This window comes from Chelmon rostratus, chromosome 19 (assembly GCF_017976325.1).
Source record: "Chelmon rostratus isolate fCheRos1 chromosome 19, fCheRos1.pri, whole genome shotgun sequence".
Lineage (NCBI taxonomy): Eukaryota > Metazoa > Chordata > Actinopteri > Chaetodontiformes > Chaetodontidae > Chelmon > Chelmon rostratus.
The window spans coordinates 18,886,402-18,905,731 of NC_055676.1; the positions used below are offsets into that span (position 1 = coordinate 18,886,402).

Consider the following 19,330-nt stretch of genomic DNA (forward strand, 5'->3'; position numbering starts at 1 on the left):
TAAAAGCAACAAGGGAAGATGCGGTTCCCGTTCTCAAAGGTCTTTCTGCTTTATTGTTCAAATGAGAACTACTTTTGTAGTCGCGTTATTTTTAGAACCTGTGCCAACACTTTTTGCTCATGTGCCTGTGTGCTTATGAGAGTGAGATGACAGATTGGCGTCACTATTCACAGGGTGATGCTACCCTCAAATTGCACCACAAACACTTGACAGCTCACAGCTCGGTGTCAACTTGCTGAGCTCCGTCCTGTTCAGACCTGTGAATATATGTGTTTTAAGCAATGAAGAAATGGTTTAAGGGTGATTTCACACCTGTAGTTTGGTTCTTTTGACCAGGGGGAAAAATTAGTTTAGGTTCCTGTTCACACTGGCTTTTTACAAGCAAGCTTTTTATTGCTTCTGATGTGCGTATTTATTCTCTTTGGAGAGCTCACGAAGAAATAACTGTTTTTAACATTATTGGTATCGTTAGAGTGCAAATCGACCGCGTTTTATAAATGATGACTAACGGAGAGACAGGACAAAAAGGAGGCTTTTAGTATCGTAATGATTCAGGGTTATTACTGTGGGTTCACTGTCAGACACTTTTAATAGAACTAATGAACTGATGAAGTACATGGAGTACGATACAACCACTGCAGTTTTAACAGCGTTTGACTTAATAATCAGGGAACATACCTGCGTTGACGGCATAGGTGTTGCTATGGTTACTAAATGATTTGCATAAATATATGCATGGCTTAAACAGATCAACTATAAGATCACTTCCTGAACAGATTTTTTTGACCAGCATATGGATTTAGCAGTAGTTTAGCGTTTGAAATCGTGCTAAAATCACAAAATCCTGTGGTTGGTTTGTTTGTTTCTGCACCAAAAACAAACCCGCCAGAGCCCCTTCGACGGCGGACAGAGACCCACCTTTTCAAGCGGTTCAGTTGTTCGGCCCACGTGAAGGTTCGCCTGACAGCTTTCACACCGGCCCAATTGAACCATGCTAACCAGACAAACAGACCTGAATTCATTTTAACTGAACCAAACAGGTTAGGTGTGAAAGCACCTTAAATTAGTTTTTCGCACTGCTCTTTCTGTTAGTCCGTGTCTTCGAGCGCTGTGTCTTCACTTTGCTGCTCTTCTGCCTCTCAGTACTCATGCACTTACTGCTGGAGGCAGTGTTTGAACTGCAAGGTTATAGTGATAAGTCTGCCCCCAAGGCTTAGAGAAAAGAAGTATTTCTGAAATCTTCAGCCTATTGATTTTATTCCAAGCGAACTATTGTAACTTGCCAACCAAGATATTAAGTTGAAAACTGTTGCGTATCTGTTGCTCTGTTGGAGTATGATGCAAACTTTCTGGAGACAAAAGCGCAGCCAGGAAGACTTCAGGCTCACTTTCTCTCACTTTTGCTGAAACTGACCCTTACTTGTATTCTTTCAAAAACAACTGGCGTGATGAGTGAGCGTAGTTAGTCCACTATAGTAAGAGACAGGTAAAGCCAGACGCGGTCATGAGAGAGAGAGACAGAGTGTGTGGGTGCCCAGTTTGTATGTCTTCACTTTGCTTCTCCAGCTGATGAAAGCGGTGCTTTGAAGTCTCCCCTCTGTATCATTCAGTTATCAAAAGAACACACACACACACACACACATTTCAGCTTATGTACTAAGACATGCGTGCAAACACACTCTGCCTTGATCTTTATGGCTAAGTGCAAGTTCCCCTCACAAAAAAAACCTTTGCACACTACACATTAACGCGGTGACACACAGACAGGGTGGAAGTTGAGGTTGTTCCCAGATGAAGCAGAAGGTCACTGGTGGCTCTGATTTTTGAGGTCGCAGTAATGAAATCATTGTTGTATATCAGCGCAATCCATAGATACAATGTGGATCCATTGGCAGAATTCATTAAATGGTCATTTGAGCTAATCGTATGACTCTCATGATGAGTCTGTAGGCAAAGTGACTGTTGAAGCTGCCTAGAATGTTGGAGCAGCTGTGTCATATTTGGTTATATATTTATATGAGCACATGACTGCTTGTATGTGAATGGATTGGCTCATATGTGTGAACCCACAGAGAATTATCACTCCGTTATGCAGCCCCCCTCAGCATCTTTGAAGCCATGGTTTTGGTTTTACAGTCCGCATCTTTATTGTTTCGGTTCATTCTCTCTGCTCGAATCAGTCTCGTCTCCAGGAGCAATCGCTGTCTTCACCCACTGTGTGCTACCTAATATTTAGAGACCAATACTGAGATAAAAGTAGAGACTCACACTGGAGGCAGTAACAGGACTATGAAAAATGCTAATGCTGCTCCGGATCTGCTGGATGTGCAAATAGGCAACACGATTGCAAACACGTTTGCCAGCTTCCTAAGGTGATAATTCTGTGAGTTAGCGTAGTTTTACAGCATGTTTTTGCTTCCCTCAAACGGCAGCCTTTGTGTACAAATGCGCTAATATAAAAATGTGATGTTTACACATAATCATGGCTAAGAAACTTCATTTTAGGATTCTCTAATCGCCTTTCCTGATTGTGGAAACCACATTTCTTGCTTGTGCGACACTGATGAGATCCGACAGACAGTAACCTAGCTGCTGATTTGCATTTAATTGCACTGAATGTTGCAAATCAGGCAGCTTTATGGATATAGTTGTTTTACAGGGTTTTGCAACAATATAGTACTTTGATTTGTCAGCTGTTTAATTCACTGGATCAGCCAAAAAACAGATGTTGACATCTGGCATCCTCTATATCCAGAAATGTACTGTATCATTATATACTGTACATTAGTATTGCAGTATAGAATTATAGAAACAGTGTTAGAAGATTTTCTCAACATTTTCCCCCCTTCAACAGTGTGTTTTTACTCTAATTTGCTGAGATAAAGTTTGTGAGGAGAAAAATAAACTTTTCTCAGTAAACACTTCTTTGCGCCTCGAGCGAGATGATGTGATTTTGCTGAAATGTGTCTCATTCGAGAAGCTCAGCAACAGAGTGCAAAAGCTGTATTTTTGTTCACATCGCAGCAATAAACAGCGAGTTTATCTCGGGGAAGTTACCGCGGCCCCTCTCGACTGTCGCTGGGACGGATCCAGGTGGCAGCGGCATGAGCTCATGTGTTTTTGTTTTCTCAGCATGTGCGCGTGTGCATGTCAGTGCGTCACCATCAGCGAGTGGAAAAATCTTCTATCAGTTGGGTTCACGCTCACATCGCTGGGGATCTGTTTCCCCTTCTTTCACTGAGGTTGGTGACATTTACACACAAAATTACTGCTTATCTCGAAGAGAGACGGCCAGAGAAAGAGAGCGCGGTATTGTCTGGTCTGACTTGTTATGCTGCTGTGTTTTGAAACTCTAGTTGCAAGCGAACTCTTTGTTCCGAAGTGTCCCTTGAATGGAATTTTTCATCACAGATTTCATCGTCTGTCTCTTTTTTTAATCGACATTTGCAGAGCTTTTGTATAACACATAAGAGCTGTAATTATGAAGGAGCTTCCATAGAAAGTTATCTTCGCTCCAGTAAACTTTTCATCTCCTCAGAGAGATGAATTTTGGTGGAAATATTAGGCCTCTGGAAAAGTGGATGGTTTTATCAAAGTAAAGTTTCTGTCTCTTATTTCTTGGATCATGTTGGGCAGATTCTTTACTTAGCTGAGCTGCTGTCAGGAGCGTGTGAAGTTTGTGGGGGGGCTCTTGCCTCTTGGTGTATCACCCAAACCCGCTGGTTGCTCCCTGGCAGAAATAACTTGTCCTTCTTCTTTTCATTCCATTGATCTCACTATATTCTTGCTGACCTGTGTTTTCACTTAAAAGCTGGCAAGACCTCACACAAACACCAGCTGGCAACTGTGTTACAAATGTGTAAACATCCGCGCGCGCGCACACACACACACACACACAGAGACACACTTTTCTTACTGTGCTTTTGAAGGCAACCATTGATTACATTTATTCCCTTTCTTCCATCTCAAATCTCAATCTGAAACACTTGTTAACCTTTAAACTTAACCACAGTCACTCTCACCTGACCATAAAGTAATCTTAAACCATGAACTTAAACTAAAATATATTTGCACTTCTAGCAATTTAATCTTAAACTTATTTGCTTTTTGATTCAGATGAGAAGGTTAACGCCTCTCCCACATTTATCCTGTTCAATCTGAAGCTCAAGCCAGCAGTCTGTTAGCTTAGCTTAGCATAAAGGCTGGAAGACAGCCTGGGTATGTCCAAAGGCAACAAAATCCACTTACCAGCACCTCCGAAGCTCATTAAGCAAAACATTATATCTCGTTTGTTTAATCTGTTCCAAAAAGTCTGAAAACAATAGTTTGTGATTTTATGGGAGCTTTGTGCCAGACTCTTTCACTGGGATCTCCTCTGGTTGCCAGGCGACGTCACAATGACAATAAAACTTTGCATGGATTAAATAAATAAGATATCACATGGTAATTAGTGAGCTTTGGAGGTGCCGGTAGGATTTTGTTACCTTCAGACAGACGGCTGGCTGTTTCCCTATGTTTCCGTTTTTTATGCTAAGCTAAGATAACCATCTCCTGGCTCCTGCTTCATATTGAACACACAGGCATGACAGTGATATCAATCTCCTCTTTTAAAGGTAGGGTGAGTCAGAAAAGACTCATCCCGCCTTTAGCTTCCTTTAAGAAAGTGAATAAGCATATTTCCCCAGATGTCTAGCCATTCCTTTAAAAGTGCAATACTTTGCTGTTGAAACATTTCTTACATTAATAAAACATCAAACTACAATGTTGGAGGATGAGGCTAGCAGCTGCAGCTGCAGCACAAGTCAGGTCAAGTCTCAGACTTTGTGTAGCTCAGTATCTCCTATAGTCTCTCAATTGGCTTTACAGATCCACATCAACAGTGGTTGCAGTCTCTTTAAACAAGGAAGAACTAAATAAAACAAAAAGAAGGAAAAAATACATGAAAGGGAAGGAAAAACTGAGAGAAACTTTAGCAGAGGAAGTTTAGTTGCGATAGGAACCAGAGGCAGTTACAGAAGAAAAACTTAAAACAATGACACACTCCCAACAGTCGTACTTGCATAATAAGTCCAGCACAATCTGTCCAAAGACGTAAGCTTTAGAAAGTAAGTGCATTAAAAAAGGTTTTCCTACATTTTCCGGCCCATTCTGACAGATGTAGGCTCTTACTGCTCCGTGACTGTTTCAGTGAGAGCACCAACTCCACACAACACAGCACTCGATAACAGAAGCAAAGTAACGCGGAACCATGAAATATCACGACAGTAAAGAAAGAGTTACTGCAAGCAGCTTGCAGGAAAGTGTTTGAACTACTCAATAACAACTCAATAATGCATTACCACTGACAGTTATTGCACATAATCATATTCTCAATGGGTCATTACCAAGAAACACTTTTGATCTGTGCTGCTGCGTCATGCTTAGATTTTGTCAGGTTGTTTATGATGTAGCCAGATCTTTGTCGGAGTGTGTGTGTGTGTGTGTGTGCGTGTGTGTGTGTGTGTGTGTGTGTGTGTGTGTGCCTGCTGATGGGAAGTGAGGACAGAAATAAGGCTGATGGTTGGGAAACATGGCCAGAACAACACAGACAATCACAATGACTCAGTTTCCGATGCCTAAGTCATATTTACACGTAAACACAGGAAGGCTGGAAACAAGTCTGAATTAATGATTTGCTTTTCAAAGTGTGAATCTACTTTAAATATTAACACGATGGAGACAAAAAGAGAGATTAAAGCAAAGTCGTGCCAAGTTTGGACTTTTACTTCATGGCCAATTGAATCGGTTTTCCTGTTTTCTCTAAAACAGATTAGCCCTTTGATCTGTTTTTGCAGTTTGTGCCTGAGCATCCTCACAGAGATTAAGGTCATGTTTTAGTAAACCAAAGGCTTCACTAATCAACATAGGTACCCACGTTCTTTGATCATTTTGCCTTCATTCTCAGCATATACAATCAGGCCAAGGGCCAGGAGAAAATGTGAGATAAGAGTGTCGAAATTAACAAAAAAGCACAGAGTAAAACTATTTCCCGCCTACTTTGTTAGTAAAATGAGATGTGGAAATGTAATCAGTTTGCCTCTGAGATCACAGAATGGGAAGCAGAAACATGAGACGAGCAGCAGGGACAGTTAATACAGCAATGAAGCTGTGAAGTGAAAACTGCAAGAGCTCTCCACATCATCTCACTGTTTAACCCAGGATTACTTTCTGATCTTAGTCTCATCCCTGGAGTCTGTGTCCTTGTCTACCCTTCTTTTCCCCTCAGCCTGGTGAATCATGGAGATGGGCCAGATGATGCAGTGCGTCTGAACACCCAAAAGAGTCCAATAACAGGGGGACAGGTGCAGGCTAATCCCCCGTAATCCACAGATATCAACTCAGATTACAAATCAGAGCCAGGGAACGTTTTTGGAGAAATGGCTGTAGATCTATAGAAAAACATTTCCATCGCTCACCCTGAAAACAGTCTGTCACCACGCAGCAGACAGTGTGCCCAAGCGAGCAGCTATTTTCACTTGCATAAGCGCCATCAAGGTTATTAAATGAACTACGTTGTAATGTTCCTCCAGCATGCAGTTGGTTTGTTTAGGCATTGTCATTGTCCTTGTGTTTACAAAGGTATTTGAAAGCAGTCCAGTTCATATTGCGGTTGGAATTTCAGGGTCTGGGTATGATATAACAACAATATGCAATAAAACATGAGGAATGAGATCAAAAACGGATAATGCTTCTATAGCCCTTTAAAACCAGTCCGTAGCATCAGATCTTAGTAGTAGAGCATAGATCTTACGCTTGTCAATCTAGTTTGGCACTATGGGTTTTTGTTTAATTTTACTCATTATTATTCAAAGAGCTGTCATGTGTTGTTTTGTGTATATCGACTGACATGAAGCCTGCGCAGTTTCCTTCATTTCTGTGCGTCTGCTAGTGGATGTTATTGAAGTTAGTAGGACCTCAGTCGGCAGTCGCAGGAATGCTGTTGCTGTGTCGCACGAACACAAACTTCCTCCTTCTGCACCCCACTCTTCTCCTCCTCCACCTCTCCCCTCTGCCTTCTCATAACAGACTGCAGACAAAGGCATGCATGTGCCAAACTAAACACGAAACAGAGCCCCTCTGCCCGACCATCACTTGAACGTGGTTGAATATAGGATTCTTGTGTTTGTGGGGGAAAAAAATCCAGCTTAATTAGAGGGTAGTGCTACTTGTTGTTTCCAATATCTGTGCTTTTACACTGACGATGTTTCACAGCCTTAATACGGAATTCTGGTATAAATTCAGGCCGCTGCGATCTTTGTAATATCAGTGTTAGCAGAGAGTTAAGTGACTGTTGACTGTATCTGCACTGGTGGTTGTTGTGGGTTGTTTCTCTGTTACTCCCTCGTGTCCACGGAGTCGCTCCAAGGAGACGGAGCAGCACCTCTTTATCACCCCATCATCCCTGCGCTGAGTAAATACCGCGTCTCGGAGGTCAAAAGTCCAGCGCTGTCCTCACAGTTCAGTGTTAGCACATAATAGCCTCTGTGTACCCACACAAGGAAACACTCTCTCTCCCTCCTCCCCCCTTAAACTCTCTCATACACCAGCACATGTTTTTAGAGTAAACCATAAAGCCTGACAATTCAAAGCTGCGCTTGTATCAAAGTATGTGCCCGGGTGGCCTCCACTGTGACCTCCATTACATGATTCACTGTCCAGCTGGAAGTCAGATATACCACTAATGACAAAATAAATAATAAAAAAAAAATCTTCTCTCTGGCATATTGGGCTTTGATTGACATTAGCTCACAGTTTATATTCCAGAGGCAGACGGAGCCGTTTTGCAGCACTCTCGCCCAGTCAAGACAAGTTCTAGTTGTCTCGTTTTTGAGGGAGAAAGCAGAAAAGAGACGTGTTCGTGAAGGAGGGCGGATGAGAGAAAGGGTGGACCAAGAGAAGATAGTTCCCCAGGTAGAGAGAACACAGTAAACACAGCTTGACAGCCTGTGATTTTTGCTGCACATTTCACTGGCCCACAGAGGATGTTTGTGTGTATCTGTGTGTGTGTGTGTGTGTGTGTGTGTGTGTGTGTGTTTGTGTTTGAATTCTCCTCTGCTTTTCCCTCCTGTCATAACACAAGAACTCTGCGTTCTCTATGGAGGCTGCTTTTCAGCCCTGAGGGTGTAGACGTCTTGAAATGCAGACACGTGCTGCTATTGATAACAGGAGCCTGTCCTCTAACGCTCTCTTTATTAGCTTGGTGAGCACAGTTTGGATTATATTTCTGCTTTGTTCAAATGCTCACTTTAAGGTAGTTCTAAAATAATATTGTGATATTATAATGGATCAAAAGACCACATGTATGTGAAAGTCGTCGTTGGAAAATTTTCACCCAGCCCTACAGCTCCCTTCTGGTCCACAAACCAAGACTAAATATCGTTGTCAGGGTTAAACTGGCTTATTTTAATGCTTTGGCTTTATTTTAATCCAGCAAGTAGCTTTTCATTTTAGCAGCCACTGACTCGCTTTCACAAGTTAAAATAAACATTGCTGCTTGCAGTTAATTTTGATTCCGGGAGTAACTTGTTGACAGGCCACAATTAAACTTGCCTTTTGTCTGGTTCAAAGATCATTTGAGGGAAGAAGCTCCACTCTGTAACAAAGGGTTTCTGCAGTTCCAGCAAATCCACCAGAGTGATACGCCCTCTCTCTTTTGGATCGCCTCACATCAGTTCCGGGAGTTGCATTCTCACAGTTAATGTCCAGTTGCATCATATCAATATATATAATTTAATATTATAGAGGTAATATTTTTTTTTCCTTCCAACCTTTGAAACACAACTTACAACTAATCTCTGCACATGCATGCATGTAATAGGAGCACTTAGGTAATAGCAGTGCACTTCTGAACAGGCTTGACTTTTTGTGGTTCTTTACTTCACACAGTCACACAGCAGTTATGACCAAGGTTATGCTTGGTGAGATCCCAATACCGTACAAAGCAGTCTGATCAACCTATATTGACCAACTCCTACAACAAAACAGAAAACAATCAGCATTGGTTATGTGTTGCCCACGTATCGGCTCATATGGCTCATAGACGGCAATCATATCCTGGCAAAAAACGTGATTGGCGCATCCATGCTCCACGGAGTATCTTTAACCGCTGGCCAGTAGTCCAAACCAGGCATAATAGAAATGTTGGGAAACATGTTTGTGCTGGTATCAATTAGCTTATGTTGAAATAATGTTGCAGCCAGACTGTACGCAGCATTTACTACACAGAAACAACGGCAAAGAATGTACATGTAAATGTAATTGTACATGTGATAGATGACACATCTTTTCAGTGGTGTAGAGGTACTCTTTAGTTGCTATCATCTGTTGGTAGATTAAATACCCTGTGCAACAACAACTTGCTTACAACAACCATTGTGAATTTCCTCTTTCATCACAGAGCCACTCCACACAGACAGCTCCTCGAACGCTAAAAGATCATGAAGGACATCGCTCCAGGCAGTGTGTTTAGAAACCATTATTATTATTACATCACTTGTACACCAAAAATAAGTCTTAATGCACAATGCTCATCATTTTCATTCACATTTTTGCCTTTAAATGATCAACTAGATTCTATCAGTCTGTCTTTTAACAGTTTTTGTGACACATTGCCGCATGTCTGCCCAGCGTGCTGTTTCCCTGCACACCTCACACGTGAATCAGTCGTACTAATATCCATCCAGTTTGTCTCGCCTTACTAGCAGCGTACAAAACATCTGGGAATGTTGAAAATCGCAGCTAGTTTTCAGGAGTAGGAGAGGCTATTCCTCCTCCACCTTCATCTGCAGAGCGTTTGCAAGCTTGGGATATCCTGTGCTGGTGAGGTCGGAAGGGAAGGTTAGCTGGCACTGGTCGCTGGATGGAGCTCGCCTGGTTGGGAAACACTAAGGAAATATGCAGTCTGACCTATATAACTAATGGAAGATAGGAAACAAGAAAGGAAGATAGCATTGAGTATAATAGAATGATACATAGATCGATAGAATAACCAGATGGATTTATGACCAAAATGTGAAATTTGCGGTTTCACGACTAGTTACAAGCTTGAAATTCTCTGTCTGCTGGTTGCCTGGAAACCTCAAGGTGTTGACAAGACCCCCATAAAACCACAACAGGTCTTTATTTTTGTGTGGACTAAACTAACAAGATAAAACATGTTAAAAAGTGAGCTTAAGAGGTGCTAGGTGGTGTATTTTTTTACTTTTTGTCACTCAGGCTCGCTGTTTCCTCCTGCTTCCACTCTTTATGTTATATTTTGATAACCGCCTACAGTCTCTAGCTTCATACTTGGCTTCCAGACACCAGAGTGGTATCAATCCTCTCATGGAATTGTTGACAGGAAAGTGAATATTTTCCCCAAAATCTATTCCTTTAAGAGTCAGTCACTTTGTTTAAGGTTTACAAAGTGATACCTTCACTCCCAGGTTGCGCTGCCCCTACAGTATCTCTGTCAGCCAGATCGGGGACACACACACACACCTGTGCACACACGAAGTGCAGGTGGCTATCATCTCGTCTGTGCAGCGTCTGGCACCCCAGGGCTCTCGCTGGCACTTTCAGGCTCCCATTAACCGACTGTGAGGAGGTCTGGAGGGGGTGGAATCAAGGCAGAGAGATGGCTCCATGGTGTTTGTAGGAAAACAGTGATGGAGGAGGGAGAGAGATGGCTTTGAGGGAATGTGAAAGGATGGAGAATAAAAGAAAGATAGGCACAATGAGGAGGTAATAAGAGATGACATTTCAATTTAAATTGACGTAAGAGATGAAGATGTGATGATACAGTAAAAAAAATTCAGAGATGGAGGTTTGAATAGAGCGAGAAAGTGGATTGGTTAAGGCAAAATGGCAATTATATGACCATGATAAGGAAGAGAAGGGGGGCTTAAGGAAAAGAAGAAATAGATATTCAGGAGATAGACTGGAATGAAGGTCTGTGTAATAAATAGATGGCCTTAACGCCTGAAGACCTGGTCGTTCAAAGATACCTGAGCTCTGGACTCAGCAGCTGTTGTCTGTCAGCCATCTGACCCTTTGATTGACCTCACAAATAGAGCCTTGCATGCTAGATACACCAAAAAACACACATTTTTGCATGCCAAAATATTTTTATCAACAACTGTTCTGCAGACAGCTCCAGAAGGGAAGTGTTAACAATCTGAAACCAGCCACCCCGTAAAGTACAAAGCAGCTCTTTGATGCTTTACTTCAGTTGGGAATTTTGTGTTTTAATTTAAGTTTTATTGAGCACAAATGTCTGTTTACTGTTCACTGTCGGTTAGGCGGTTGGAGTCAGACACAGAAGCGAGCCACGGCGAGGGGAATTTTCCATTCATTTGCCGAGATACATTACTTGCAGTGAGTGAAAACATGTGGAAGCACACGCTGCAATTAGTTCACGTCTAAATGCTGTGTGTTTGTATGCAGGAGCGTGTGTGGCAGCCAGCTGTGCACAAGAGGGGAGATTTCCGTGAAGAAAATAAGAGAACTAGAGGGGCGAATCCAGCGAAGTCGAGCGCAGAAATAATTTGTGACGAGAGAAGCAGAAATTCACACTGCTGATTTAACTCAGTGTTCATGATTACTTTATTAGCCCTGTTTGCCCATGAATGATTTTCAGATTTAAAAGGATTAAATGCGCTTGTTGTCATGGCAACAGATGCTTAAATGCCGCCAAATTTGTTGCAACAATGAGAAAGAAAAGTAGTTTTTGATTTTTGTTTTTTCCATTGTTCAGTTCGTATGTCAGTTTTTATGAAATGTTGCACCATGATCATGAATTGAGTGGGTTTGTATGTGCCCACTTACCCACGCATTCATTTCCTTACATCATATCGTATTTCATTTTTAGTACTTCTAGATGCCAATTGTAGCATTTTATCCAGAGCTGCCACTCAGACAACTGAAGTTAAGCAGACAAAGTGTTGGGAAAACTTCAGTACACAGTCTTATGGATTGCCAAGTCCAGACTAACATCAGTAATATATTGTGATGATGTGTGATTGGGACAGGACCAGCTCAGCCAACCTGATACAAATGTAGAAACTGTTAGTAATACATTGTGCATGTGGTCATGGCTTTAGAGACTCCAGACTTCTCAAAAATGAAGACTTGACAGAGGACTTGGATTTGCTGTGACATTTTGTTTTAACTTGACACTAAAATAATTGGAGGCTTAAGTTTTGACTGGTAAACATCTATTACAGATACAGTTGCAACAGATGGGGCTTGCATGATCTTGCACTTTACATATTTAAATGATAGACATCTGCATTGAAATAAATTGTCACATTCAGAGACCTGAAAGTGTTTGCTTTGTTTGGCTTGACTTGTACTTACTTACGAAGGCTTGTAGCTTAACATGGACTTGCTCTGACGGACTTGATACTTGACTTGAACCACCAGTGCACTGATAAAGGGATATTAAGCAAGGGTAATGCAGGTGTCTTCTACAAATTTCTCACCTCTGGAGTACAATAACCAAGACAGGCTTAACACATCTCTGTAAAACACAGACCTATCTAGCCTGAAATCAAATCCACCTGACCTCCACAGAGCAGTGGACTACTGCTCAGCGGATCCAGATGGTTCCGGTTTTCAATTATAGAGATTTGACTTAGCAACAGAGGATGTCTGCTCTGTGTCAGAGCGTGTTGTGTTTGTGTGCCGTTTGTTGTTGTGGACTGTTTTTAATGTTAATGTTAGGCTGAGAATTAGGTGGGTTGGGAGCCAGCGCTCTGCACAGCGGGAAGTGCTATTCCTCCATTCGTTCTTCAATTACAGCATGCACTAATTCAGTCAACCGGCCTGTTAAACAGCAGACAGCTAATTTAGCACAGCTCAGCTTGACAAGCTAATAGAAGGGATAGCACTGACAGACATGACAAACTCCAAGTGTGTGTACTTGTGTGTGTCTTATTAGAGATGTTCTATATGCAAATATCAAAATAGGCACAAATACTTTTGGCACAAATTTGGTCCATCCAGTTTTTGGTAATATTGCTGTATTTGATCACTGCAAATTTGTCCCTGTCTCCTTTTTTTAGTTGCGTATTCTAGAGTAAAAATGTGTACAATGAAAATTGATATAAAAGTTTTGATATCCAAACACTGTCAACTTGATTACTGGAATGTCATTTATTGACCAAATGTTTTAACTAATAAATTAAGAAAACAGCTGGATATATGAATAACCAATTATACCCACTGAAATGTGGTATGCAGAGGTCTGATGAAGAGTTATGACCATTAATGTCAAGCTTGGTGAGGACTGTACCAAGTGCCCGCTGGTCACAAATCATTATTTTGTTGTCCATGAGACACCATATGTCGCATAAAGATGTCGCATCCCATTTCTGATGATGGTTAGATCAGCAGTCAGCGGGGAGTTCCCAATAAAATGGAGAACATTCCTAATACACATTTTGTATTATTATAAACTCCCTGCTATTATATACTCATATACATATACTACTGTGTGTGTGTGCGCACGTGTGTGAGAGAGAGAGACAGCGAGAGAGAGAGAGAGGGGGGGAGGAGGATTTGCTTCATAATGCAGTTTCATCCTTATTAGAGTCACACTGCCATGCACACTTAATGCTAATTTCATTAGTTCCCAGTCTTGCAGACAGTCATAGATCTCATTTAAATAATCCAGCACAGTCTCAGTGATGCAATGACCCCATGTGTTTCAGAAGATCAGATCAGTATATCTGGCCTAGTTATATACATGTTCTGTTTAATGTCAGAATGTCTTGTACTTAAAGTTGCAACTAACGTAAAGAACAGAGTGGTCGAAAAGACGGCATCATTTGGGGTTATATAAGTTCGCTGAGAGTCGAGAGTTCGTTTGTACCTACGAGGTAGCGGTGAGCAGGGTTGGCTGTCGGAAATCTGCGGAGACACGCATGCTCAACATCACTCACATTCCTCTCGGACATGTCCAGATTTGCTGCTTCCACACACATGCACAGTCTTTGACTCCAGAGCTCTTTCACCGCTCTTTCATACTGATCTGATACTGCGCTGTACTGTCTGTCCAAGATAGAATAAAGAATTAGATCGACTGTCAGATGATAAAAAAAAGAAAGCAGATACAGATAAGCTCAGTGAACAGGGGAAGGATGAGGAAATCGGGAATGGAGAGCAGCAGTCTTGTACTCCCTGAACAGACTCATTGATACATTCATTGAGGAACGGGTTATAAAATAGATGCACCCATAAACACGTCTTTTTGCATGTTCTCATACAACACTTCCCTTTGATCTGTAGGGCACAAACACATGTTGGATGCTTTAAACATTAAAGGCTAAGGTTTGGGTTGGTCATGGTTTACTGTCTCACCCACATCAAAACTTGATTAAACAGAATTCAACCCCAGTTCGAGCCCTTTTGGGACCTCAAACGCCACACTCTCATTTCCAACACATTGGTTCAGGGCTGTAGCTCAGTTTGAACCCTCTCTAGGTTGTTTCTGTTCTGAGTTCGTGCATATGAGAATTTCCTTTTGGTGCTCTTGATTCTGCAGACAGTGTGGCGGCAGGTTGGTCAAGTGAATTTTAAGAGGAATAAATAAAAGGTGTACCATGCTGGCGCTATGCACACTTTTTTTTGACTTGTTGAGATATTGGGAAATACACTTAATTGCTTTTTTGCCGAGCATTAGATAAGAAGATCAATACTCTCATGCTTTTACGCTAAATATGAAGCTAGAGCCAGCACGTGATTAGCTTAGCTTAACATTCAATAAGATGCAGGGCAAGCAGCTAGCCTGGCTCTGTCCATACCTTAAAAATACACCGAAGTATTCACGAATTAACGCATATCGTATTGGTTAATCCATGCAGCATCCTAGTTAGCTTTAGAGCTAAGCTAATCATCAGCAAGAAAGCGATAAATGCATTTTCCCCAAAATGTTGAGCTACTACATGTCGAATTTCACATTTTAATGATGTCTCTCTGCTCTTACAGAGTCTCCTCCAGAGAGGACAGGACGCCGACGCAGCATGCCAGGCAGCTCCTCGGACAAGACCACACCCACCATGGAGGCTACGTCCACTGCTGCTACACCTTTCCGAGTCACCGTGAGTACTGTGAGTTTGTTTTTATGTATCGTCTCTGTCTTCTCTTTTTGTTTTACCCTCTGGCTTTGTCTCCAGTGTATTTTGCGTTGGGAGGCTCTTAGTTGCGGATCAGTGTCTTCAGAGCGCTGGTCTGGCATCCAGATGGACCCATGCCAGTCTGAAACTCATTTACTTGAAATGTTTGAATAGGGCCTTTGATGTTTGGCGTCTATACATCACACATCTACACATCTTGGGTTTATGTTCCACACCATCCTCCGCTGTCTTCTTACATCCTGTGTGCCTTTTCATTGCACTTCACGGAATAATTTTAACACGCTTCGTGCAAGCCGACACGCACACTCCCACACCTGTGCACGCACAGCTCAGCCACTCGCTCACTAATAATCAAACCGCCTCTCTTCCACACTGGCAGAGCTGTCCTTTGTCTGTCATGTTGCTCTAATTCAAATCCGGTATGCTTTCCGTCATGTTTAATTCAATAGATAAACAGCCAGTTAATGAAGCAAAAAATTCTGCTGTGAGTCATCAATTTAGAGCTAATTGGCAATTAGCGGCGCATATTTCCATTAATAAATAATGAGTGGGGAGATGACAACCTGGAGGTGAACTGTAAACACTCGATGTTAGGACAGCAGGGCCACGAGCACCCAGCACTCTCGTAAACAACCCTCCAACTTCATGTTGACTTTCAGCCTTAGTAAAGGCGAAGCTGGGACACTCATGGGCAAAGATAAGGGCTAAAAGACATTATATTCCCTCTGAAAATAGAAAAGAAGTATTCATTTCTTTCCTTTTCTCTTTTTCGATTTTCTTTTAACACCATTAGCCATTGTCAGCACTCAGACATTAGGTAGTGTTCAGTCTCGACAAAAAACAAATTGGGATCCCTCTAAGGCTTTATGAAAGCCCACAGCAAATAAAAAACAAATAGGCTCGACCCAGTGGCGATGGACCGCCTGCAGAGTGAGAATTAACTGTTTCATAAACTATATTTTAGGAGTTGCACATGTACAACTACCACAGTTTGATGAACCAAACATGTGTTCATATAAAAAAAAGTGGAAATGGTGGTTTGAGTTACTATCTGCTGTATATAGACAGAATCTGAATTGAGTCTTTGGGAATTGTATCAGTGAGTGGACATAGAGAGATATAAAAAAGAAAAGAAGAATAAAAAGCTTGTAGGAGACAGATGAGGTCAGATAGAGGGGCTAAATATTGATTAAGTGTCTCTTAAGCAGCTCCTTGTACTCTCCAGGGATGAGAGGGAGAAGAGGAGCACTGCAGCAAAGTCATCCTGTCTCAATCACATGACCACTTAACTTACTTCTGTGGGCTTATTGCTAAGCAGCAGCGACTTCTTGCACAAAGAAAGCTTCCCAAGACATTGCTTGACCCTTTCCTGCACTTTTCCTCATGCTGCCCCCTTCTGGGCTTTAATGGCAGCACAGCCAACTAAGTTTCCTACTTTTTCATGAACTTTTGATGGATGCAAACCAGGAAGCAGATGAGATTTGACTGGAATTGTGCTGATCAGATCAAATATTGCTAAATCAAATGGGTACACATACAGTACAGGAAGACAAAGTAGATACATTGTGTAGATGGATGGATTGGATGCAGGCATGGTGGCGCACACACACGTAGAAACACAAACAAGAAGACTTGCATGCAGGAGGTCTGGTTCTCCCCCTCCTCACCCGCATCCCCACCACTTTTAGCAATGACAAACCACCCCTTACTTTTCTCCCTCCAGTGAAAAGAGTTGTGGTGACATCTAAAGTACCCCTCCTAGGCCTTGAGCTAAATCTGTCAAAATGTTTTTCTCTCAATGTCTGCACACACAAATGGATGCCACACACACACACACACACACACACACACACACACACACACAAGCACATCCTCCATCCTCCTAGCACTTCTCAAAAACAATTTCTCACCAGTAGGCATGAGAGAAAAATAAAATCTCTCTAAAGCCTAATCTTCCACAGCCAATTCCGAAATACTAGAAGATTGTCTACCTTAAATATAAAAGTTACAACTTGGCAGTTTTTTCTCTTAGTCAGTGCTTGTTTAAAAAGCAGACACGAGCCTTATCTAAGTCTGTCACGTCCACGTCCACGTCCCGCTGATTGCACTAGCTGGCTGGATTGATTCTCAATTGTGACTTACCCCGTTATCCAATCTCTCTCTCTGACTCCATCCTCCGTACCTCCCCTCTCCGCTCAGATAATAGCAGGGGGTCTAATTGGACAGGTATGTCTCTTGTTTTCATCAGGTTGTGCTAGAGGGGGACAAGAGAGGTTGATGTGGAAGCAGGGAACTCCCTGCTGATTGTCCTGGCGCTGATTCTATCAGCCCCCATTAGGGAGGCTTGGAATTGCCAAGCCAAGGGAATAGAATTAACTTGTTGCAAGCATTTGCTTTAATTTCATGAAAAAAAGAAAAGGAAAAAAAAAGAAAAAGCTCAGCGATAAAATTGAGCTGTCCTCTTAGAGTGTATTTAATGGGCTTGGATAGGCTGAGATTACAATCAAGTATGCGAGCCTGTTGTGCACTCTCTCTCACACACACAGACACACACACGGGCAAGCGCAGAGCTAAGATAACACACATTTGCACTGTAAACAAGGTAACATGGTAAATATGGACAAACGCATTCTTTCCACTGCCACCGCATTCCTCCTGGAGCGAGTACAGTAAGGCGGAGGCTGGAGGCTGGGTGAAAACCAGCCTCTCCTCTCCTTCCAGGATGCATGTTGAATCAGATTACTCCATCCCCTCCTTCCACTAATTAGCTGTCAGCTGCAGAAATGTGGAATAATTAAAGAGCTCATTGAAATTCACGCTAACATGTGACACTGTAATGCCCCCTGTCAGGTTGCACTGACTGTAATAGCCTTATCATGTTCCCGTGTATAAGCAGGTGTTTGCAAAGTGAAACGTGAAGGGCCAGACAATACAGCAAAGCCACTTATATTTATGGAGAGCCAAACACAAATTAATTAATGGAGGCATCTCAGCAGTATTAATGTCCTGTATTCAGGCTTTTTTTTTTTAATTCATGCATTGATATTTAAAGGTATTAAACAGCCAAGCTCTCAGGGAAATTGACGAATTTCTTTACCACACAATAGAACAATGGCATGATGTATGACATGTCATTCGGTGTCTTTTTTTTTCCATTGTGTATGTCGGCGCTACTGGCCACGTTGCTTTTAAGACCTGATTACATGCAGTAAGCCATAAAGGGTAGAGGTCAAAAAATTTACGTTGCCTTTTCAGGGAACGTCAGGCATAAATTCCTTGATTTGTAACAACTGGAAACACATGCTGAGACGAGGACCAATCAGAATATAGATCACAGGAGGGAACAAACTTAATTCTACTGCATTTTACCACCCTTTGTTTCGCGTAGTTCTCTCTGCAGCTGATGCTGAGCTCTGCTGAGCCCTGATCCGCCGGCGACCTTGTCACTCTTTCGCTGTGCTTCTCTCCTCACTTTCCCCCTCATTTACTTTCATTCCATTGCTTTTTCTATCAACTCATGCTCTGCCACCTCCACATTGTGCTCCACTTTCTCCATTTATCCTGCACATACAGCTCATCTCTGTCTGGCAGGCTCTCACTGCCATTTTCTCAATTTTTTAACCAGTCCCACCAATTTCTGTCCTCTCTCTTTCATCGCCAGTTGTCTCTGCCTCTGTTTCCCTTCCTGCATATTTTTCTTTAAATCTTGCTGTCTCAGTCATCTCGCACAAGCAGGTGCCGAAGGCAAATTAAACGCTAACATTTTTGCTTGTGCTCCCAGTGTGTCTTGCCTCCCATGGGGTTTAATCTGGTGTTAATATAGGCATCAGTCATCCACACTGACTGATCGTAAGTGGGAAATTAGGCCGTTCATATCTGCTGACCATTAACCTGGAGAATATCTCTGCAAGAGCTTTGACAAGCTGGCTGAATTAGAGGGCTGCGTTTCTTAAAGTTTCACATTGCTGCGGAGAGGGTGAAAGGCAGAACATGGAAAATGTAAAACAAAATAATCAGAGAAATTATAGGCTTGTGTATCTTGCTGGCTTCTCTTTCTTTTCCACTCGTTTCTCTTTCTCCCTCCCTTCTTCAGAGTCCATCCATCAGAGGAAGGAGAAAAGTAAAAACAGAACAAGCAGCCGCTAATCAATCCACATCGCCCACAGGGACAGGTT

The 19,330-nt window shown here is 42.2% G+C and overlaps 1 protein-coding gene across 7 annotated transcripts in view; it reads left to right on the plus strand.

The window, feature by feature from the left end:
• Positions 1-19,330, plus strand: part of dab2ipb (DAB2 interacting protein b) — a 113,912-nt gene that overhangs the window by 21,641 nt on the left and 72,941 nt on the right. For 5 of the 7 annotated variants that reach the window (XM_041959712.1, XM_041959713.1, XM_041959714.1 and 2 more), the window contains exon 2: positions 15,007-15,128. In XM_041959712.1, coding sequence (XP_041815646.1) covers positions 15,042-15,128 — 87 coding nt within the window. In that variant the 5' untranslated portion in view covers positions 15,007-15,041. Of the gene's footprint in view, positions 1-15,006; positions 15,129-19,330 lie in introns of those variants that run through there. The other 2 variants (XM_041959710.1, XM_041959716.1) reach the window with 2 other exon arrangements.